The sequence below is a fragment of the Dipodomys merriami genome, unplaced genomic scaffold, assembly GCF_024711535.1.
Source record: "Dipodomys merriami isolate MVZ:Mamm:240054 unplaced genomic scaffold, mDipMer1.0.p SCAF_65, whole genome shotgun sequence".
NCBI lineage: Eukaryota > Metazoa > Chordata > Mammalia > Rodentia > Heteromyidae > Dipodomys > Dipodomys merriami.
Genome location: NW_027206235.1, coordinates 69,232 through 92,687, shown reverse-complemented (window position 1 = coordinate 92,687; position 23,456 = coordinate 69,232). Strand labels below are relative to the sequence as shown.

The window sequence follows — 23,456 nt, the reverse complement described above, 5'->3', positions numbered from 1 at the left end:
CTGTCTCTCTGTCTCTCTCTGTCTATCTGTGTGTCTGTCTGTGTGTCTGTCTCTGACTCCATTCCTCTGTCTTTCTGGCTGCGTTTCCTCTCTGTCTGTCTGTCTGTCTATCCCCCCTCCTCCCCCGCCCCCCCACACCCCCTCTTTCTCAGCTCTGTGCCCCCCAGCCCACAGGTCCGGCCTTTTCCCCTTCCTCTCCCCTCCTCCTCCTCCTCCTCCTCCTCCTCTTCCTCCTCCTCCTCCTCCTCCTCCTCCTCCTCCTCCTCCTCCTCTCTCTTTCCTTCCAGAACTTTCTCTTCGGCCGTTTCTCCCTCCCCCTCCCCAGCATCCCCCCCTTCCCCGCCTGGCCTGGTGGGGGGATTCATGGTCTCCCCATCCCCCTCTCATCGACCCCCACCCCCTCTTTTTCTTCCCTGATTCCCCTCCCTCCTTTTCCCACTGACACCCCCCCTCAGCCCAGGCTGTGTGGGGCGGAGCTGAGGCTCAGGCTGCAGCGTGGCGGGGTGGGGACATCTGGGCCTGGGCGGATAAAAGAGGAGCCCGCAAGCTGTGCTGTGCTGTCTGGAGATACAGGACAGAGAGACAGAGAGACAGACAGACAGACCAGGTGAGGGGGCCTGGACGAGGGGTGGAGGGGGGTGAGGGGATCTTGGGGTACAGGGGATCCTGGGAGGGGGGAAAGGGGGAGGTGTAGGGATTTGGGGGTTCTGGGGGTTAAGGAGGAGAGGTTAGGGGTCAGGGAGATGCAGGGGGAAACATGGTCAATCCTGGGGTTCCCAGGACCCCAAAGTTCATTGGGGGGAAAGCACAAGGATTCCTGGGAAGAGGGGGTCAAAGGCCCAGAGAGCAAAGGTCCTGGGGTGCAGCCAGCAAAGGAGTTCAAAGGTCAAGGAGGGGGGAGACAGAGGTCAGGGGAGGGCGGACACCTGGGACATGGGCAAGATCAGGGAGCCAAGGTCCTGGGGTGCAAAGTTCAGGGGTGAGGGAGTCAGGAAGAGGGGGAATGGGAAGTTCAGGGGTGCAGGGATCAGAGGTCACCAATCTGGGGGGTGAGGGAGGGCATCTGTCACGGGGGTCCTGGGTCCTAGGTTCCCCCAAGTTCAGAGGGGAAAAGCCCAGGGAGCAAAGGTCCTGGGGTGCAGAGTTCAGGGGGTGCAGGGGTCACAGGTCACAGGAATCTGGGGTACAAGGGTCCCAGGTCCCAGAGGTAATGGAAAACCCACCTTAGGGGTGCAGGGTGTCATGGTCCTCCTCTTCCTCCTCCTCCTCTTTCTCCTGTCCTCCTCCTCATTCTCTTCTTCCTTCTCCTCTTCCTCTCTTCCTCCTCCTCTTCCTCCTCCTCCTCTTCCTCCCCATCCATCCATCCATCTACCCATCCATCCACCCATCCATCCATCCACCCATCCTCCCATCCATCCATCCATCCATCCACCCACCCATCCACCCACCCATCCACCCATCCATCCATCCATCCATCCATCTACCCACCCACCCACCCATCCACCCATCCACCCATCCACCCATCCATCCACCCATCCATCCATCCACCACCCATCCATCCATCCATCCATCTGCCCCTCCACCCATCCATCCACCCATCCATCCATCCATCCACCCATCCATCCACCCATCCATCCATTCATCCACCCATCCATCCATCTACCCATCCATCCATCCACCCACCCACCCATCCATCCACCCATTCATCCATCCATGAAGCCACGCCCCCTGTGGCTGGTCCAACCCATTCTCTTCCTCCTCCTTTTCCTCCTCTTCTTCCTCCTCCTCCTCCTTTTCTTCCTCCTCATTGTTATTACTATTATTCTCATCATAGTTATTATTATTACTGTTATTGACATTGTTGTTTTTACTATCATGATTGTTACTGTTATTGTTAATATGATGGTTATGATCATCATTATTGTCATGGTTATTACTATTATGGGTATTGTGGTTATTATTGTTATTGTTGTCATGATGTTTGGGTTATTGTTATGATTGTTATTGTTGTTATTGTTACTATGGTGATGGTTATTATTATGGTTACTGCTATTGTTGTCATGATGGTTGTTATTGTTATTGTTGTTGTCATTGTTATTATTATAGTTATTATTGTTGCCATGGTTATTACTATTATGGGTATTATGGTTATTATTGTTATCGTTGTTATTATTGTCATTGTTATTGTTATTATAGTTGTTATTGTTGTCATGGTTATTATTGTCATTGCTATTGTTATTATAGTTATTATTATTGTCACAATGGTTATTGTTATTGTTGTTCTTGTTACTGTGGTGGTGACAGTCGTTGGCATATTCTTCGCCAAGCCTTCCTTGTTGCTCAGGAGGCTGAGATCTGGAGGATCGTGGTTCAAAGCCACCTCCACCCCCTCTCCCCACCCCCCCCAGGACCAACCGAGAGACCCGGATCTCCAGTGAACCCCCCAACCTGGAAAGGTAGGTGAGGAGCTCCCGCCCTGGGTTCGCATCCCGGGGAGGGGGGGCTGATGGAGGTGGGAGGAAGAGGAGGAGGAGGAGGAGGAGGGTGATGGGTGATAGGAAGCCAGGGGGAAATGGGGTGCTGAGTACTTAGTACTTAGTCCTGGGGAGGGGGGAGGGGGGATGGACAATGACAGAAACAGACAGACAGACAGAAGAGACACACAGACAGATGTAGACACACAGACAGACACAGACATGACACAGAGAGAGAGAGAGACACAGACAGACAGACCAAGATGTGCAGACAGACAGGGAGAGACAGAGACAGGACAGACAGACACACAGACAGACATACAGACAGACAGAGACACAGAGACTGAGAGAGAGACAGAGACAGAAGAGACAGACAGGCACAGACAGTCAAACTGAGCCAGGACAGATAGACAGAGACACAGAGACAGGAAGAGACAGATGGACACAGGCACAGACAGAGACAGAGACAGAGAGACAGAGATGGACGTGAGAGAAACTGGCACAGACAGACACAGAGAGACAGACAGACAGGAAGACACAGAGACAGAACAGACAGACAGAAGAGACACACAGACAGATGTAGACACAGAGACGCACAGACAGAGAGAGACACACACAGACAGACGAAGATTGCAGACAGACAGGGAGAGACAGACAGAGACAGGACAGACAGACAGAGACACACAGACAGAGACACAGACAGACAGAGACACAGACAGACAGACAGAGACACAGACAGACAGACAGGGAAAGACAGATGGCAGAAACAGAAGAGACAGACAGGCACAGACAGACAAACTGAGCCAGGACAGATAGACAGAGACACAGAGACAGGAAGAGACAGACAGACACAGGCACAGACAGAGACAGAACAGACAGAGATGGACATGAGAGAAACCGGCACAGACAGACACAGAGAGACAGACAGACAGAAAAGACAGAGAGAAGTGACAGATGGAGAGAGGTAGAAGAGACAGACAGACAGAGACAAGAAACAGACAGACAGCTGTAGACACAGAGACAGGAAGGGAGATGAACAGACATGGAGAGACAGCAACAGACAGAGATAGACACAAGCACAGAGAGACAGACAGAGACAAGAGACAGACACAGAGACGGACACAGACAGAGACAAACAGACAGAGACAGAACAGACTGACAGACAGACAGATGGAGACAGGGAGAGACCGACAGAGGTAGACAGACAGACAGACTGAGACACAGATGTGAACACAGAGACTGACAGGAAGAGACAGAGACAGGACAGACAGACACAAGAGACAGAACAGACACAGACAGACAGACAGACAGACAGACAGACAGACAGACAGACAGAGATAAGAGACAGACTCAGAGACAGACAGAGAGAGACAGATGGACAGACACAGAACAGATAGACACAGGGGCAGACTGACTGACAGAAGAGTCAGACACAGACTGAGACAGACAGACAGACATCAACATACAGACAGACATGAGACAGAGACAGACAGACAGACAGAGACAGAGACAAGTGACAGATGGAGAGAGACAGAAGAGACAGAACCAAGAAGACAGAGACAGACAGACAGAGAGACCAATGGACAAATAACAGACAGAGACAGAGAGGCAGACAGACAGAGACAGACAGAGGGAGACATGGAGACAGGGGGAGACCAACAGAGATAGACGGACAGACAGACAGACAGATAGGGAGAGACAGATGGATAGAGACAGACAGACACAGACAGAGACAGAGAGACAGAGACAGAGAAAAGACAGATGGACAGAGACAGGAAGACAGACACAGACAGAACAGACAGACAGACAGAGGCGGATGTGACAGAAACAGGCACAGACGGACAGAAAGACACAAGAGACAGACATATGAATACAGAGACATACAGGAAGAGATAGAGATAGAACAGACAGACAGACAACAGAAGAGACAGACAGATGTAGTTACAGAGACGGAAAGACAGACACAGACATGAGACAGAGAGAGACACACAGACAGACGAAGATGTACAGACAGACGGAGACACACAGAACACACACACACAGAGACACAGAGACAGACAGATGGACAGAGACAGAAGAGACACAGACAGAGAGACACAGACAGACATGAGCCAGAGACACAGACATGACTGACAGACAGACGGAGACAGTTAGACAGAATCAGAAGAGACAGACAGGCACAGACAGACAAACTGAGCCAGGACAGATAGACAGACAGACACAGAGACAGGAAGAGACAGACAGACACAGGTACAGACAGACAGAGAGACAGACAAAGAGAAGAGACAAAAGACAGACAGACAGACAAACAGATGTACACAAAGAGACATACAGGGAGAGACAGATGCACCGAGACAGACAGACAAAGAGAACAGACAGACACAGGCACAGAGAAACGGACAGACAGAGAGAGACAAGTGACAGATGGAGAGAGACAGATGAGACAGACAGACAGACAGAGAACACAGACAGATGTAGACACAGAGACAGACAGGAAGAGACAGACAGACAGAGACAGACATGCAGACACAGAGAGAAGAAACAGACTCAGACAGACAGACAGACAGACAGACAGAGGACACAGATGTAGACACAGAGACAGACAAGAAGAGACAGACAGTCAGAGACAGACATGTAGACACAGAGATAGAGAAGAAACAGACAGACGCAGGCACAGACAGACAGATGGGCAGACACAGAGGAGACAGATGGACAAACAGACACAGATAGAGACAAGTGACAGATGGACAGAGACAAGAGTCACACAGACAGAGAGAGACAAAAGACAGACAAGTACAGACAGAAGAGAAAAGAGACAAACAGACACAGACAGGAAGACAGACGGGGACAGACAGACAGACTGAGACAGAAGAAACCGACACAGGCACAGAAAGACAGACTGAGAAGAGACAGACAGACACAGAGAGACAGAGGCATGAGAGCCAATGGACAGACAAGAGACAGAAGAGACACAGACAGACAGACATATACACAGAGACAAAGACATGAGACAGACAGACAGATGGAGACACAGAGACAGACGGACAGAGGGAACAGACACAGACTGACAGACATGAGACTGATGGACAGACAAGAGACAGACACAGAGATGAGAGACAGAGCCAGACGGAGACACAGACACAGACAGGGAGAGATAGATGGACAGACAGAACAGACAGACAGACAGATGGAGACAGGGAGAGACCGACAGAGGTAGACGGACAGACAGACAGACTGAGACAGACAGGAAGAGACAGAGACAGAATAGACAGACAGACACAAGAGACAGAGACAGAACAGAAACAGACAGAGATAAGAGACAGACAGACAGGGAGACAGACAGACACAGGCAGACACAGAGACAGAGAGACAGATGGACAGACACAGAACAGATAGACGCAGGGGCAGACAGACCGACAGAGAGAAGAGTCAGATACAGACAGACAGACAGACACGTCAACACAGAGACAGACATGAGACAGAGACAGACAGACACAAGTGACAGATGGAGAGAGGCAGAAGAGACAGACAGACGAGCCAGGAAGACAGAAACAGACAGACAGACAGACAGACAGTCAGACAGAGGACACAGATGTAGACACAGAGACAGACAGACAGACACAGACTGAGACAGAAGAGACCCAGACAGACAGACAGACAGATGTACACACAGAGACACACAGGAAGAGAAACGGATAGAGACAGACACAGGCATAGACAGACAGACATAGAGACAAGAGACAGATGGACAGAGACAGAAGAGACAAAGAGACAGACAGGCACAGTCACAGACAGACAAACTCAGCCAGGACAGATAGACAGACATAGACACAGAGACAGGAAGAGACGGACGGACACAGGCACAGACAGACAGAGACAGAACAGACAGACAGACAGACAGACAGACAGAGATGGATGTGAGAGAAACTGGCACAGACAGACACAGAGAGACAGACAGACAAAGAGAAGAGACAGAAGAGACAGACAGGGACAGACAGACAGATGTACACACAGAGACAGACAGGGAGAGACAGATGCACAGAGACAGACAAAGACAAGAGACAGACAGACAGACACAGACAAAGACAAGTGACAGATGGAGAGAGACAGACGAGACAGACAGATGGAGCCAGGAAGACAAAGACAGACAGACAGAGGACACAGACAGATGTAGAGACAGTGACAGGAAGAGACAGACGGACACAGGGACAGACAGACAGAGACAGGGACAGACAGACAGACAGAAGAGACAGACATGTAGACACAGAGACAGAGAAGAAACAGACTCAGACAGACAGACGCAGGCACAGACAGACAGATGGGCAGACAGAGGAGACAGATGGACAGACAGACAGACACAGAGACAGGCAGGAAGGGAGATGGACAGACACGGAGAGACAGACAGACAGAGACAGAGACAGACAGGAAGAGACACAGACAGATGGACAGAGACAGGAAGACAGACAGACAGACAGAACAGACCAACAGAGATAGACACAGGCACAGAGAGACAGACAGACAGAGACAAGAGACAGACGGGGACAGACAGACTGAGACAGAAGAGACACCAAGACAGATAGACAGAGACAGACGGACAGACAGAAACAAAAGACACACAGAGACAGACTGAGACAGAAGAGATCCAGACAGACAGATGTACACACACAGACGGACAGGAAGAGAGTCGGACAGAGACAGAGACAAGAGACAGATGGACAGAGACAGACAGACATGAGACTGGTAGACAGACACAGGGAGAGACAGAGATAACAGACAGACAGACGTCAACACAGACAGACAGAGACAAAAGACAGAGACAAACAGAGATGTGGAGACAGACAGATGTCAACACAGACAGTGATGGAACAGACAGACAGACAAGATCGATGGACAGACAAGAGACAGAGATAGAGAAACCCAGACAGACAGACGGAGATGTACAGACAGATGGAGACACAGAGATAGACAGGGAAAGACAGAACAGACAGACAGAGAGACATGAGACCAATGGACAGATAACAGAGAGAGACAGAGAGACACAGACAGAGACAGACAGACAGACAGAGACACAGAGACAGGGAGAGACTGACAGAGGTAGATGGACAGAGACAGGCAGATGTCAACACAGACAGACAGAGATAAGAGACAGACAGAGACACAGACAGACAGGGACACAGACAGACAGATACAGACAGACAGAGATAAGAGACAGACAGAGGGAGACAGACATAAGAGACAGACACAGACAGACAGACACAGAGGCAGACAGGGAGTGACAGACCAGACAGACAGACATGAGACCAATGGACAGATAACAGACAGAGACAGAAAGGCAGACAGACAGACAGATAAGAGACAGACAGACAGATGTCAACACAGAGACAGACAGACAGGGAGACAGACACAGACAAAGACAGAGAGATAGACATGGAGAGACAGATGGACAGAGACAGACAGACAGAGCAGGTCTTCCCGGTCTCTTTTTCCTTGTGTCTCTCGATTTCCTGATCATATTCCTGTTGGTGTTTTCCTTCTTCCTCTTCTGTCTCCTCTTCCTCTTCCATCTTCTCTTCCATCTCCTCTTCTTCTTCCATTTCCTCTTCCTCTTCCATCTCCTCTTCCGTCTCCTCTTCCATCTCCTCTTCCATCTCCTCTTCCGTCTCCTCTTCCCTCTTCTCTTCCTCTTCCGTCTCCTCTTCCATCTTCTCTTCTGTCTCCTCTTTCTCTTCCATCTCCTCTTCCTCTTCCGTCTCCTCTTCCGTCTCCTCTTCCGTCTCCTCTTCCGTCTCCTCTTCCATCTCCTCTTCCATCTCCTCTTCCTCTTCCATCTCCTCTTCCTCTCCTCTTCCATCTCCTCTTCCTCTCCTCTTCCTCTTCCATCTCCTCTTCCTCTCCTCTTCCTCTTCCATCTCCTCTTCGATCTCCTCTTCCTCTTCCATCTCCTCTTCCTCTCCTCTTCCTCTTCCGTCTCCTCTTCCATCTCCTCTTCCTCTTCCGTCTCCCCTTCTGTCTCCTCTTCCTCTTCCATCTCCTCTTCCGTCTCCTCTTCCGTCTCCTCTTCCATCTGCCCTTCCGTCTCCTCTTCCTCTTCCATCTCCTCTTCTGTCTCCTCTTCCTCTTCTGTCTCCTCTTCCATCTCCTCTTCCATCTTCTCTTCCATCTCCTCTACCGTCTCCTCTTCCATCTCCTCTTCCATCTCCTTTTCCTCTTCCATCTCCTCTTCTGTGTCCTCTTCCATGTCCTCTTCCTCTTCCATCTCCTCTTCTATCTCCTCTCCGGTCTCCTCTTCCATCTCCTCTTCCTCTTCCATCTCCTCTTCCTCTTCCATCTCCTCTTCCTCTTCCATCTCCTCTTCCATCTCCTCTTCCTTCTCCTCTTCCTTCTCCTCTTCCATCTCCTCTTCCTCTCCCATCTCCTCTTCCATCTCCTCTTCCATCTCTTCCGTCTCCTCTTCCATCTCCTCTTCCTCTCCTGTCTCCTCTTCCATCTCCTCTTCCGTCTCCTCTTCCGTCTCCTCTTCCTCTCCCGTCTCCTCTTCTGTCTCCTCTTCTATCTCCTCTTCTGTCTCCTCTTCCATCTCCTCTTCCTCTTCCATCTCCTTTTCCTCTTCCATCTCCTCTTCTGTCTCCTTTTCCATCTCCTCTTCCTCTTCCATCTCCTCTTTCATCTCCTCTTCCTCTTCCATCTCCTCTTCCTGTTCCCCTTCCTCTTCCTCGTGTCCATGTCCTTCTTCCTCTTCCTGTTCTTCTGATACATCTCCTTCCTCTTCCCATTCTCCTTCCTCTTCCTCCCCGTTGTCTCCCTGACCCCCACAGGTCACCTCACATCCTTGAACCTCCATCCCCGGGCCTCCAACTTCCAGCCTCCATCCCTGGCCTCCATCCTTGGGCCTCCACCCCCTTGGACCTCCATCTCCAGCCTCCACTCCTGGCCTCCATCCCCAGCCTCCACCCCATTTGGCCTACTTTCCTCTATCCACAGGGCCTCCATCCCTAGCCTCCACCCTCCTGGGCCTCCTTCCCTGGGCCTCCAACTTCCAGTCTCAATCCCCAGCCTCCACCCCATTAGGCCTCCATCCCTGGGCCTCCATCCCCAGCCTCCAATACCTCTGGGCCTCCTTCTCTGGCCTCCAACTTACAGTCTCCATCCTCAGCCTCTACCTCTGGCCTCCACCTTCCTGGACCTCCATCCCCAGTCTCCATACCTGGCCTCTAACCCTGAGGCCCCCATCCCTGGACCTCCACTTTCCTTAGGCCTCCATCCCTGGGCCTCCATCCCCTGGGCCTCCAACTTCCAGTCTCCTTCCTCAGCCTCCACCCCTATCCTCCACCCTGTTGGACCTCCATCCCCAGTCTCCACCCTGGCCTCTAATCCCTAGGCCTCCTTCCTTGGGCCTCCAACTTCCAGCCTCCATTTCCCTGGGCCTCCACCCCTGGGCCTCCATCCCCAGCCTCCCCCCCTCCATCCCAGCCCCAGGATGGGGGGCCCCCGCCCCTGGGCCTCGCTGCTGCTGCTGCTGCTCCTGTGTGGCCCCCACCCAGCCCCTGCCACCCGCTGCCCCAGGACCTGCGCCTGCTACGTCCCCACCGAGCTCCACTGCACCTTCCGCAGCCTCAGGGCCGTGCCCCACGTGCTGGACCCCAAGATAGAGCGCGTGAACCTGGGGTGAGGCCTGGGGGGGAGGGGGGAAGGAAGGGAAGGAAGAGGAAGGAAGGAAGGAAGGAAGGAAGGAAGGAAGGAAGGAAAGAAGGAGGGAAGGAGGGAAAGAAGGAAGGAGAGAAGGAGGGAAGGAAGGAAGATGGAGGGAAGGAAGGGAGGATAGAAGGAAGGAAGGAAGGAGGGAAGGAAAGAAGGAAGGAGGGAAGGAAGGAGGGAGGGAAGGAAGGAGGGAGGGAGGGAAGGAGGGAAGGATGGAAGGAAGGAAGGAGGGAGAGAAGGAAGGAAGGAAGGAAGGAAGGAGGGAAGGAGGGAAGGAAAGAAGGAAGGAAGGAAGGAGGGAAGGAGGGAGGGAAGGAAGGAAGGAGGGAGGGAAGGAAGGAAGGAAGCGAGGGAGGAAAGGAAGGAAAGAAGGAAGGAAGGAAGATGATGATGAGTAATGATTCATTATTCTTGACCCTGACCCGGAAACAAAAGTCCTGCCCTCCCAGCGCTGGTTTTCAGGCTGGTTTCCTGATTTCCTCTTCCTGTCCTCTCATCTGTTGAATTAGGTTCAACCACATCCGGGTCCTGACGCACGCTTCCTTCTCCGGTCTCGCGAGACTTCAGCTGCTGCTGCTGCACGGAAACGAGATCGCGGACATCACCGAGGGCGCCCTGAGCGACCTGGGTGCACTGCAGGTGCGCAGGGAGCGGGCGGAATTGGAAGGAAGTGGAAGGAAGTTTGGCAGGAAGTGGGGCAGAAATACGCAGTGAAGTGGGACAAAGTAGGGGAGGAAGTGGGGTGGAAGTTTGAGGAAATAGATACGGAAGTGGGAGGAAGTAGGGCTGGAAGTGGGAAGGAAGTTGGAGGAAGAAGGAAGTGGGAAAAGAGTAGGAAGGAAGGAGGGGGGAAATGCGGAGGAAGACAGGCAGAAATGGGGATCAAATAGCAAAGGAAGTGGGGAGGAAGTAGGGAATCAATGGAGGAAGTAGAGACAGACATGGAAGGAAGTCGAGGCAGAAGGGAGGCGGAAGTGGGGCAGAAGTGAGACGGAAATGGATAAGGACCTGGGAAGAAGTAGGGCCGGAAGTGTAGCCGGATGTTGAGTGGAAATAGGGAAGGAAGTGGAGCAGAAGTGGGTCGGAAGTAGTGAGGATATGGATCTGGAAGTGGAAGTAGGGCCGGAAGTGGGGTGGAAATCGGGAAGTAGGGAGGAAGTGTGAGGAAGTAGGGACGAAAATAAGCCGGAAGTGGGGAGGAAGTGGGAGGAACTAGGGGTGGAAGTGGGGCGGAAGTGGTTAGGATAGGGTTCCGGAAGTGAGAAGTGGGGTGGAAATAGGGAAGGAAGTGGGGAGGAAGCAGGACGAAGTAGGGGCGGAAGTAAGGCGGAAGTGGGGCGGAAGTGGTGAGGATATGGATCCGGAAGTGGAGTGAAAATAGGGAAGGAAGTGGGGAGGAAGTGGGGGCGGAAGTGACCCAGAAGTGGGGAATGATATATAGCCGGAAGAGGGGAAGAAAGTGGAAATAGGACCATGGGTAGGATCGGAAGTGGGGCAGAAATAAGGAAGGAAATGGATAAGAAGTGGGAGGAAGTCGGGGCTGAAGTGAGGCGGAAGTGAGCCAGAAGTGGGGCAGAAGTGGTGAGGATATGGATCCAGAAGTGACAGGAAGTAGGGCCGTAACTTGGAGGAAGTAGAGGCGGAAGCCAGCCGGAAGTGGGGAGGAAGTGACCCGGAACTGGGGCGGAAGTAAGTCGGAAGTAGGGAGGAAGTGAGACTGGGGCAGAAGTGGGAATGGAAGAAGTGAGGAAATGTACTCGGAAGTGGGAGGAAGTAGAGGCAGAATTCGGCAGAAGCCGGATGTGGAGCAGAAGTGTGACAGGAAGTGGTACGGAAATAGGGCAGAAGTGAGACCGGAAGGGGGTGAAAGAGACCGGAAGTGGGGCGGAAGTGACCCCGAAGTGGCCCATCGGATCCCAGAAATGTCCCCTTTGACCCACGCAGGTGCTGAAGCTGAGCTACAACCAGCTTCGGGCACTGCACACGGGCTCCCTGCGGGGCCTGCGGCGCCTGTCCCGGCTGTACCTGGACCACAACCGGCTGGAGTCGGTGCACCCATGGGCACTGCTGGGACTGGCATCATTGCGGCTGCTGCGTCTGGATGGGAACCGGCTGGCGGCGCTGGCGCCCGAGGGGCTGGCCACGCTGCGTGTGCGCGGGGTCCCGGCGTGCACGCTGGGCGTGCTGCACCTGGCTGGGAACCGCCTGGCAGCGCTGCCTGCCGGCACCCTGGCCCGCGCACCCGCGCTGCGCGCGCTGCATCTGCAGGGTAACCCCTGGGCCTGCGGCTGCCGCGCGCGCTGGATGGAGGGCCTGCAGGGGCGGGGCCGAGGTGAGCAGAGGGGGCGTGGTCAAGCGCAGGCCAATGAGAGGGCGGGGCGGGGCTGAGGCGATGCAGAGAGGGAGCGTGACCAAGATACAGCCAGTGAAAAAGGACGGGGTCGTGGCTGGGCGTAAGTGAGTAGCCGAGCTCCCCGAGTCACGTGGGGCAGAGGCGTGGCTGAGGTGCCCAGGGGGGCGTGGCCGAGCTCCAGCCAGTAAAAAACGGCAGCAGTGTGGCTGGGCGTGGCTGGGCATTAGTGAGGAGCTGCAGGGGGCGTGGCCGAGGTCCAGCCAGTCAGGTGAGATGAGGACGTGGCTGAGGTGACACGGGGGCATGGCTGAGCTCCAGCCAGTCAGGCAGGGCAGGGGTGTGGCTGAGGCTCGGCAGGGGGTGTGGCCAATCTCCAGCCAGTCAGGCATGGCGGGGGCGTGGCTGAGAACCCCCAGGAAGGGCGTGGCTGAGCTCCAGCCAGTCAGGCGCGGCGGGAGCGTGGCCGAGGCTCCCCAGGGGGGCGTGTCCCATGTCAGCCCCGCCCCTCTCCCATCCCCGCCTGCAGGCATGCTGCGCTGTGGGAAGGAACAGGCGTGCGCGGCCTGCGCCAGCCCCACTGACCGCCGCGGCCTGGACCTGCGTCGCCTGCCACCACGCATGCGCTGTCGGTCGCCGCGCATCCTCACTGACCCGGCGGATGGCGAGGAGCCGCCAGAAGCGGAAGTGGAGGCAGAGGAAGAGGAAGTGGAGGACGGGGAGGATGTGGGCGAGGTGCGGCTGAGGCTGACAGACGCCCGTGGCCGCACCGCCCACCTTGCCTGCCGCCTGCGGCGCGCGCCCGTCGTGCGCGACCTCGACGTGCGGCCCGGCCTCGCCCCCGACACCCCTGCGCACGTGCGCCTGATGCTCAGTGCCGCCCTCGTCTGCTATGCCGACCCTGCCCACCTCGCACATGCCCGCCGCCTGCTGGGAGGTGATGACACTGATGACGTCGCGCTGATGCTGCGCTGGGACCCGGAGGCGCCGCGCCATGCCCACCTGGATGGGGACCTGGGAGATGGATCCGGGGAAGGCCACGCCCAACCCTCGGGCGGAGACCCTGATGGGGATGAGCTGTATCAGGACAGGCACCCGGATGTAGGCCACGCCCACCGTCAGGGTGGAGACCCGGATGTGGACCATATGTATCAGGCCACAGACTCAGATTTAGGCCAGGCCCACCATCGAACCAGGAACCCTGATATAGGCCACGTCCACCAGGGAGCCAGAGACCCTGATGTAGGCCCTGCCCACGCTCAGGACAGAGACCCGGTTGTAGGCCACACCCATCTGCAGGACAAATACCTGGATGTAGGCTATATGTATCAAGCCCGAGACCCGGATGTAGGGCCCTCCCGCCAGCAGGACAGACACCCGGATGTAGGCCATGAATATGATCAGGACATAGGCCCCGCCCACCCTCAGGACAGATACCCTGATGTCAATGACCCGGATGAGGGCCCCGCCCACTCTGAGGACAGAGACCCGGATGTAGGCCCCGGGTATGACCAGGATGGAGGCCACGCCCACCCTGAGGCCAGTTTCCCGGATGTCCATGACCCGGATGTGGGCAAGGCCTACCGCCTGGTTCGCGGCCCTGGTGCGTCGTCATCGTCGCCGATGTCACTTCCGGGCGTGGTGGCCCGGCTGTGGGCGCGGCCTGCCTGGCTTCTGCAGCCCGAGCTGACGCTGCGCTGGGCCGGGCTGCGCGGGCCACACATACATCTGACGTGGACGGCGTGCGTGCGTGGCCCCGAGGACCCGGAGGACGCGCCCTGGGTGACCCTTGACCCCCGTGATGACCCCGATGATGTGCACGTGGTGACCCCGGGGCAGACTCTGCGGCTGCACTGTGCGGCGCAGGGCTCGGAAACGCCACGCGTGGCCTGGATGCGGCCCGACGGCTCCGTCCTGCGGGGCGATGAGGACGGCGGCCATGACGGGGGGACAACGCTGGAGATCCGCGGGGTGCGCCAGGCTGATGCTGGATGGTACCGCTGCGAGGCCCGAGTGGGGCGCCGCGGGGAAACCGAGGCACGGCACGTGGCCTACGGCGGGGACGGAGCCACGGGGTCCGGGGCCTACGTGGAGGAGGAAGCCATGGAATCTGAGGCCTATGGTGTGAATGAAGCCATAGGATCCAAGGCCTACGCTGAGGAGAAAGCCACGAGATCTGAGGCCTACGCTGAGGAAAAAGCCACAAGATCCGAGGCCTACCCTGAGGAGAAAGCCACAGGATCCCAGGCCTATGCTGAGGAGAAAGCCATCAAATCTGAGGCCTATGACATGAATGAAGCCATAGGATCTGAGGCCTACACTGAGGAGAAAGCCAAAGGATCCAGTGCCTATGGCTCAGATGAAGCCATGAGATCCGAGGCCTACACTGAGGAAAAAGCCACAAAATCTCAGACCTATGGTGAAGAAAAAGCCATAGAGTCCGAGGCTTATGCTGTGAATGAAGCCATAGAATCCGAGGCCTATGGTGCAAATGAAGCCATAGAATTCGAGGCCTTCACTGAGGAAAAAGCCATAGGATCTGAGGCCTACACAGAGGAGAAAGCCATAGGCCCCGCAGCCTACACCGTGTCTGAAGCCACAGGCCATGCAGCCTTTGACACCTCTGAAGCCACAGGCCCCGCAGCCTTTGATGCCTCTGAAGCCACAGCCCCCGCGGCCTACGCCCCATCTGCAGCCCCGGGCCCTGTGGCCTACGGTGGCTTTGAGGCCGCCATGGCAGGCCGGGCGCAGCGCGTGTTCGTGGTGGCGTCGCGGGCGCCAGCGGCCACGGCTCTGGCACTGCCTGTGGGCGCCGCGCTGCAGCTGGGCTGCCGGGCAGAGGCGGAGCCGGCGGCGCGCGTGGGCTGGCTGCTGCCCGGCGGGCGCTGGGCCTGGGCGGGGACGGAGCTGGGGACGGACGGCGTCGGGGTCGGGGCGGACGGGACACTGACGCTGCCTGCGCTGGGTCCGCAGCACAGTGGACGCTATGTGTGCGTGGCCGCCAACGCGCTGGGGATGGCGCGCTGGGATGCGGACGTCAGCGTGGGCGGGGCGGCGGGGGACAAGATGGCGGAATCAAAGATGGAAGAATCCAAGATGACGGAAAGCAAGATGGCCAAAAACAAGATGGCGGAATCAAAGATGAAAGGCAACAAGATGGCGGAAAACAAGATGGAGGGAATTAAGATGGCGGATTCCAAGATGGTGGACACCAAGATGGCGGAATCCAAAATGGAGGGGAGCAAGATGACCGAAAACATGACAGAATCTAACATGCCCGACGCCAACATGGCGGATTCCAAGATGGCCAAAAACAAGATGGTGGACACCAAGATGGCGGAATCAAACATGGAGAGAAACAAGATGGAGGAATCCAAGATGGAGGGAACCAAGATGGCCGAATCCAACATGGCCGACACCAACATGGCAGATTCCAAGATGGTGGACGCCAAGATGGCGAAATCCAAAATGGAGGGAAACAAGATCGTGGAAAGCAACATGGCGGAATCCAAGATGGAAGGAATCAAGATGGCAGAAAACAAGATGGAAGGAATAAAGATGGCCGAAAACAAGGTGGTGGAATCAAAGATGGAGGGAACCAACATGGCGGAATCCCAGATGGAGGAATTCAAGATGGAGGGAATTAAGATGGCGGATTCCAAGATGGTGGAGGCCAAGATGGCGGATTCAAAAATGGCGGATTCCAAGATGGTGGGCGCCGCTGCGGAAGCGGCCGCGGGGGCGTCGCGCGGCGCTGACGTCGTTGTTGACGCGCCAAGCTCGGGCCCGGGCACCGGGGAAGCACGGCTGTGGCGTCGGCGTCTTGCGGGCGCCCCTGGGCGTGGGCGGCAGCGGCGTCCGCCGCCTCCGCCTCCCCCTCCCGCCCCACGCGCCGCCCCCGCCGGCCGCGGGTTCCAGCCCGCCTTACCGCGCCGCCTGCGCCCACCAGTGGCTGCCGAGCACATCCGGCCCGAGCACTGGGCGCGCATCCTGGCACGCGTGCGCGGCCGCGGCAGGGGCGACTTCCGGGCCCCGCCCACCCTGCTTCCGGTCTCCATGGAGACCTCCCCGCTTCCGGCGTCCACACTTCCGGTTTCCACACTTCCGGTTTCGACGCAAATATCCCCACTTCCGGTCTCTGTGTCTTCTGTCGACCCACTTCCAGTCTCTACTCGGACCTCACCACTTCCGGTCTCCACTCAGACCACCCCACTTCTGGTCTCCACACTGCCGGTTTCCACTCGAACATCACCACTTCCTGTCTTCACTACTTCCGCCTACCCACTTCCGCTTTCCCCACGGACCTCCCCACTTCCAGTCTCCACTCGGACCCCTGCACTTCCTGCTTCCACACTTCCAGTTTCCACTCGAAAATTCCTACTTCCGGTCTCCTCTCGGACCACCCCACTTCCGGCTTCCACACTTCCGGTTTTGTCTCGAACATCCCCACTTCTGGGCTCCACTCGCAAATCTACACTTCCGTTCTCCACGCGGAGATCCCCACTTCCGATCTCCATTCGGACCACCCCACTTCCTGTTTCCCCACTTCCGGTTTCCACTCGGAAATCCCCACTTCCGGCCTCCACTACTTTGGCCTACCCACTTCATTTTTCGACTGAGAGATCCCCACTTCCGGCTTCCACACCTCCGGTTTCCCCATGGACCTCCCCACTTCCGGTCTCCAGTCGGACCACCCCACTTCCGGTTACCACTCGGAGATCCCCACTTCCGGCTTCCACACCTCCGGTTTCCCCACGGACCTCCCCACTTCCGGTCTCCAGTCGGACCACCCGACTTCCGGTTACCACTCGGAGATCCCCACTTCCGACTTCCACACTTCTGGTCTCCCCACGGACCTCTCCACTTCTGGTTTTGACACTGACATCCCCACTTCCGGCCTCCACCCCTAGAGCATCCGCTGCTCCGACCTCTGCACTCCCGTCCTCCTCACTTCTGTCCTCCTCACTTCCGGCCTCCTTACTTCCGGCCCCCAGGAGGCCTGGCGGCGGCCGCAGGCGGGAACGACAGCACAAAGCCCACCGCACCTGGCTGGGCCCCACGGCGAACCCCCGTGACCCCGTGGTTACAACCCTGCAGGGCCGTGGCCCGGATGCCCTCCCTTCCCGTCCTGCGGCTTCCCCTGACAGTGACCCCGGGACCTTTGACCTGCGACCCCCGGCCCCGCCCGCTGTGACCCCGCCTCGTGGCACCTGGAACGAGCTGGACACGGGTGAGCCTCAGTTTACCCATCTGTTTCCTGCAGGCTCTTGGCGTGGGGGCGGGGGACTGAGGGGAGCCAGATGGGAGGTGGAGGTTAGCGGTCACAGGGAGGATACAAGACAGTCAGAGGTCACGGGGAGGTTAGGGGTCATGGGGGGGTCAGAGGTCACAGGGAAGTCAGGGGTCACAGTCGGGTCAGCGGTTGCAGAGAGGTCAGAGGTCATGAAGAGGTCACGGGGAGGTGAGAGGCCATGGGCAGGTGAGAAGTGGATGGGAGGTCAAAGGTCATGGGGAACTCAGGGGTCATGGAGAGGTCACGGGGAGGTCTCGGGAGGGTCACTGGGAGGTCAGAGGTCATGGGCAAGCCAGGAGTCACAGGAGGTCAGAGGTCACAGAGTAGTCAGAGGTCATGGAGAGGTCACAGGGAGGTCAGGGGTCACTGGGAGGGCAGAGGGCATGGACAGGTCAGAGGTCATGGGGCGAAGTCCTTTACTCTGTCTGTCTGTTGTCTGTGTTCCTGGCCGTGTGGGGCACAGGATGACTGGGGAGACAAACACACACGCACGGACAGACAGGCAGACAGACATAGAGCAGACAGATAGAGGGACGGATGGATAGACAGACAGACAGACAGATAGGTGGATAGACGGATGAATGGACGGATAGACAGAGCCATAGAGAGACAGACAGACAGATGGACAGAAGGTCGGATAGACAGGTAGACAGACAGTAGACAGACAGATGGACAGATAGATAGACAGATAGACTGATAGATAGACAGAGCTATAGACAGATAGACAGAGAGATACATGGACAGATGGATGGAGAGACAGACAGACATGGAAACATACATGGTTGGATGGATGGATAGATAGGTAGACAGACAGAAAGCTGGATGGATAGATAGACAGACCAATGGACAGATAGACAGACAGAGCCATAGACAAAGAGATAGATGGACAGATGGATGGGTAGACAGACAGACAGACTGATGGATGTATAGACAGATAGGTAGACAGACACCAGACAGACGGATGGATACAGAGACAGGTGGACAGATGGACGGACAGAAGGACGGATAGACAGGTAGACAGATAGTAGATAGATAGAAGGACAGATGGACAGATAGATAGGTAGACAGACAGACAGACAGATAAACCAATGGACAGATAGACAGAGCCATAGAGAGACAGACAGAGAGATACATGGACTGATGGACGGATAAACAGACAGATAGACTGATGGACGGATAGACAGAGCCATGGACAGACAGACACCAGAGACATGGACAGATAGAAAGAGACAGACGGACAGACCGACCAATGGAAGGATGGACAGACAGAGCCATAGAGAGACAGACAGACAGAGAGATACATGGACAGATGGATGGATAGACAGACAGACAGATAGAAACATACATGGTTGGATGGATGGATAGGTAGACAGACAGACAGACAGACAAACAGACAGACAGACAGACAGACAGACAGACAGATAGATAGATAGATAGATAGATAGACAGACAGACCAATGGACAGATAGACAGAGCCATAGAGACAGATAGACAGAAGAATGGACAGAGAGATGAACAGATGGACAGATGAACAGATGGATAGATGGACCAATGGACAGATAGACAGAGGCATACACAGTCAGAGAGACAGATGGACAGATGGATGGATAGACGAGTGGATGGATGGATGGATTGAAAGAGATAACATGGACAGGTGGGTGGGTAGACAGACGGACGGACTGATGGATGTATAGACAGATAGGTAGACAGACACCAGACAGACAGGCAGACAGATAAATAGAGAGACAGGTGGACAGACAGATTGACAGATAGCTAGATGGATGGACCAGTGGACAAATAGACAGAATCATAGATAGACAGACAGAGTAATGGACAGATAGACAAACAGAGCCATAGACAGAGAGTGAGATAGAGAGAGAGAGAGAGATGGACGGAAGGAAGGATACACAGGTAGGTAGACAGACAGTAGATAGATGGATGGACAGATGAATGGACAGACAGATACATTGGTGGACGGAGCGACACAGACACATGGACAGATAGACGGATGGACTGATGGATGGATAGACAGATGGACAGACAGAGACAGAGGGACAGACAGATGGACAAACAGAGGGACAGAGAGACAGAGGGACAGATGGACAGAGAAACGGACGGACAGATGGACAGAGAAACGGACGGACAGATGGACAGACGGACGGACAAGTAGACAGACGAACAGACAGACTGACAGAGACAGACAGACAGAGGGACAGACAGACATAGACAGACTGACAGACAGATGGATAGACAGACAGACAGAGAGATGGACAGCCGGACGGACAGACAGACAGAGGGACAGAGCACTGTCTCCGACCAGCACAGGGGCCCTTATCCAACGCCCTGTCCCTCTGTCCCTCCCTCCGTCCGTCTGTCCATCCCCAGGCGTGGAGCTGACCCCAGCGGCGCCCGACACGCATGGGACGGACACGAGTGGATCTGACGCTGGCACGATGGACACGCGTGGAAATGTCACACATGGATCTGAAACTCACACGATGGTCATGCGTGGAAAGGACAGGCGTGGACCTCACAGGAGCAAACTGGACACGCGTAGGCCTGCCACTGACTTGATGATCACGTGTGAAAATGTCACATGTGACATGGACACGATCAGATCCCTTCCACACTCACTGGACACGCGTAAAACGCCCATAACTGCATCTGACATGCGTGTAAATGTCACACGTGTAAATGTCACACGTGTAAATGTCACGCATGAAAGGGACACGATCATGTCCGTTATTCATAGGCCTAACCCCAGTGGAAATGTCACGCGTGGATCTGACTCTCAGATGATGGTCACACGTGGAAATGTCACGCGTGAAAGGGACACGATCAGACCCCTTCTGCGTGGACCTCACACTCTTAGAATGCACATGCGTGGATCAGACACGCGTGCAAATGTCACGCTTGGATATGACAGGCGTGGAATGGACACGATCAGGTCCATTATTCATAGACCTGACACGCGTGAAAATGTCACGCATGAAAATGTCACGCATGGAATGGATGCGATCAGGTCCCTTCTGCATGGCCCTGATACTCTTGGACCGCACATGCATGGATCTGACACGCGTGTAAATGTCACGCATGAATCTGACACTCACACAATGGTCACACGTGGAAATATCACTCGTGAAAGGGACACGATCACATCCCTTCCACACTCACCTGATACACATGAAGCGCGCATGCGTGGCTTTGACACACGTGGAAATGTCTTGCACGCCTCCCCCGCTCCCCCCGTGCTGCGTGAGGCACCCACGGAGTTGGTGTCGGCCCACGCGGGCCTCACCCTGCACCTGCCCTGCACAGCCCAGGCCTGGCCCCCTGCGGCCCTACACTGGCGTCTGCCTGACGGGACCCACGTGAGACCCGTGCATGTGCACACGCACCCTCGACTCAGCGACATCTACGTCCTCCCCAATGGCACGCTGGTGCTGCGCCGCCTGCAGGCCCCGCGCCATGCTGGTGAGTACGAGTGCGTGGCTGTCAACACGCTGAGCATCGCGAAACGCACTGTGCACGTCGAAGTCACGCCCGCGCACGCGCGTCTCCCTCCCAGCGTCCGACCCCGAGGCCCGCTCGCCACGCGCGTGCCCCACGGCGCTGACCTCACGCTGCACTGCCATGCGCGTGGGGACCCCGCCCCACGCGTGTTCTGGAGGCTGCCAGATGGGCGACTGGTGGATGCTGGGAGCAGGTGAGTGTGGGAAGTGGGGGGCATCCATCCATCCACCCGTGCATCTACCCATCCACACATCCATCCATCCACTCATCCATCCACCCATCCATCCACCCATCAATCCATCCACCCATCCATCCATTCATCCATCTACCCATTCATCCATCCACCCATCCAACCTTCTATCCATCCATCCACCCACCCATCCATCCATCCATCCATCTACCCATCCATCCACCCATCCATCTACCCATCTATCCACCCATCCATCCATCCACCCATCCATCCACTCATCCATCCACCCACCCATCCACCCACCCATCCATCCACCCATCCATCCATCTACTCATCCATCCACCCATCCATCTACCCATCCATCCACCCATCCATCTACCCATCCATCCACCCATCCATCCACCCATCCATCCACCCACCTATCCATCCACTCATCCATCCACCCGCCCATCCATCCACCCATCCATCCATCCATCTACCCATCCATCCACCCATCCATCTACCCATCCATCCACCCATCCATCCACCCATCCATCCACCCACCTATCCATCCACTCATCCATCCACCCATCCATCTATCCACCCATAGTTGGGATAAAGATGATACCCCTTGATAGATAGTTAATTGATAGAGGATGGATTAGACAGATGACATAGACACAGTAGACCATAGATAACAAATCGATTATCGATTAAATATTGATAGAGATGAGGTGGGGATGGTAGATCCATTAGCAGTGAATAGGTAATTGATAGGTCCTGGCTTGTCAGATCGCAAGGTAGAACCCTAGTGATCGATCATAGATGATCGATCAGGGATCGATACAAGATGAGTATTGGATGCATATGTCACATGTGCGAATAACTAACATTGGCTTCAAATTTGTCTTCCCTTCCTTATGGTCTTTCCTCCTATTACTTTCTTCCCTCCTTCCTTCCCTCCTTCCCTCCTTCCTTCCCTCCTTCCCTCCCTCCTTTCTTCCTTTCCTTCTTCCTTCCTTCCCTCCTTCCCTTCTTCCTTCCTTCCCTCCGATCCTTCCTTCCTTCCCTCCAATCCTTCCTTCCTTCCCTCCAATCCTTCCTTCCTTCCCTCCAATCCTTCCTTCCTTCCCTCCAATCCTTCCTTCCTTCCATCCTTCCTTCCCTACATTCCTTCCTTCCTTCCCTCCAATCCTTCTATACTTCCTTCCCTCCAATCCTTCCTTCCTTCCCTCCAATCCTTCCATCCTTCCTTCCCTCCAATCCTTCCTTCCTTTCTTCCTTCCCTCCAATCCTTCCTTCCTTCCCTCCAATCCTTCCATCCTTCCCTCCAATCCTTCCTTACTTCCCTCCAATCCTTCCATCTTTCCTTCCGTCCAATCCTTCCTTCCTTCCGTCCAATCCTTCCTTCCTTCCCTCCGATCCTTCCATCCTTCCATCCTTCCTACCCTCCAATCTTTCCTTCCAATCCTTCCCTCCAATCCTTCCTTCCCTCCTTCCTTCCCTAAATTCTCTCCTTCCTTTCCTCCAATCCTTCCTTCACCCTTCCCTCCTTCCTTCCTTCCTGCCCTCTCTCCCTCTCCCCTCCCCAGCTCTGACATCCGGGTCCGCGCCTTTCCCAACGGCACGCTCTCCGTGCGTCCGGTGACGTCACGCGACGCGGGGGAGTATGTGTGCGTGGCGCGCAACGCGGCAGGCAACGCGCATGCACGGCTGCGCGTGGAGTTGGCGGCTGGGTCAGGCGCCTCCTATCTGCAACCCCGGCTTCCCGTGACCCCCGTGACCCCCGTGACCCAGGACGCCGACCCCAGGGAGGACTGCACTGCCCACCACCGCCTCCATGTCCCATCCGGTGTCCTGGGAGACCCGGATGTTCGGGTCGCGAGGCCTGATGGGAGTGTGGGGATCTGGGACCTGGGGCCTGGGTTAGACCTTGGATGTGTGACCACGGGTGGGGGG

General features: G+C 55.7%; 1 protein-coding gene across 1 annotated transcript; it reads left to right on the top strand.

Moving 5' to 3' along the window:
- The first annotated feature begins 247 nt into the window (after positions 1–247).
- Positions 248–23,427, top strand: LOC138815553 (matrix-remodeling-associated protein 5-like). The gene is made up of 9 exons (XM_070004985.1): positions 248–607; positions 2,409–2,456; positions 9,290–10,139; positions 10,682–10,811; positions 12,117–12,504; positions 13,052–17,752; positions 20,201–21,521; positions 23,090–23,233; positions 23,295–23,427. Exons 3-9 carry the CDS (start codon positions 9,952–9,954, stop codon positions 23,425–23,427), a joined length of 7,005 nt encoding a protein of 2,334 aa, XP_069861086.1. The 5' UTR covers positions 248–607; positions 2,409–2,456; positions 9,290–9,951.
- The last annotated feature ends 29 nt before the right edge of the window (positions 23,428–23,456 follow it).

Coding starts and splice junctions, on each gene's coding strand:
- LOC138815553 (XM_070004985.1), top strand. CDS start 9,952: ATGGGGGGCCCCCGCCCCTGGGCCTCGCTGCTGCTGCTGCTGCTCCTG. Junction 10,812..12,116: donor GCGACCTGGGTGCACTGCAG/GTGCGCAGGGAG, acceptor TGACCCACGCAG/GTGCTGAAGCTGAGCTACAA. Junction 23,234..23,294: donor CGCGTGGAGTTGGCGGCTGG/GTCAGGCGCCTC, acceptor CCCGTGACCCAG/GACGCCGACCCCAGGGAGGA.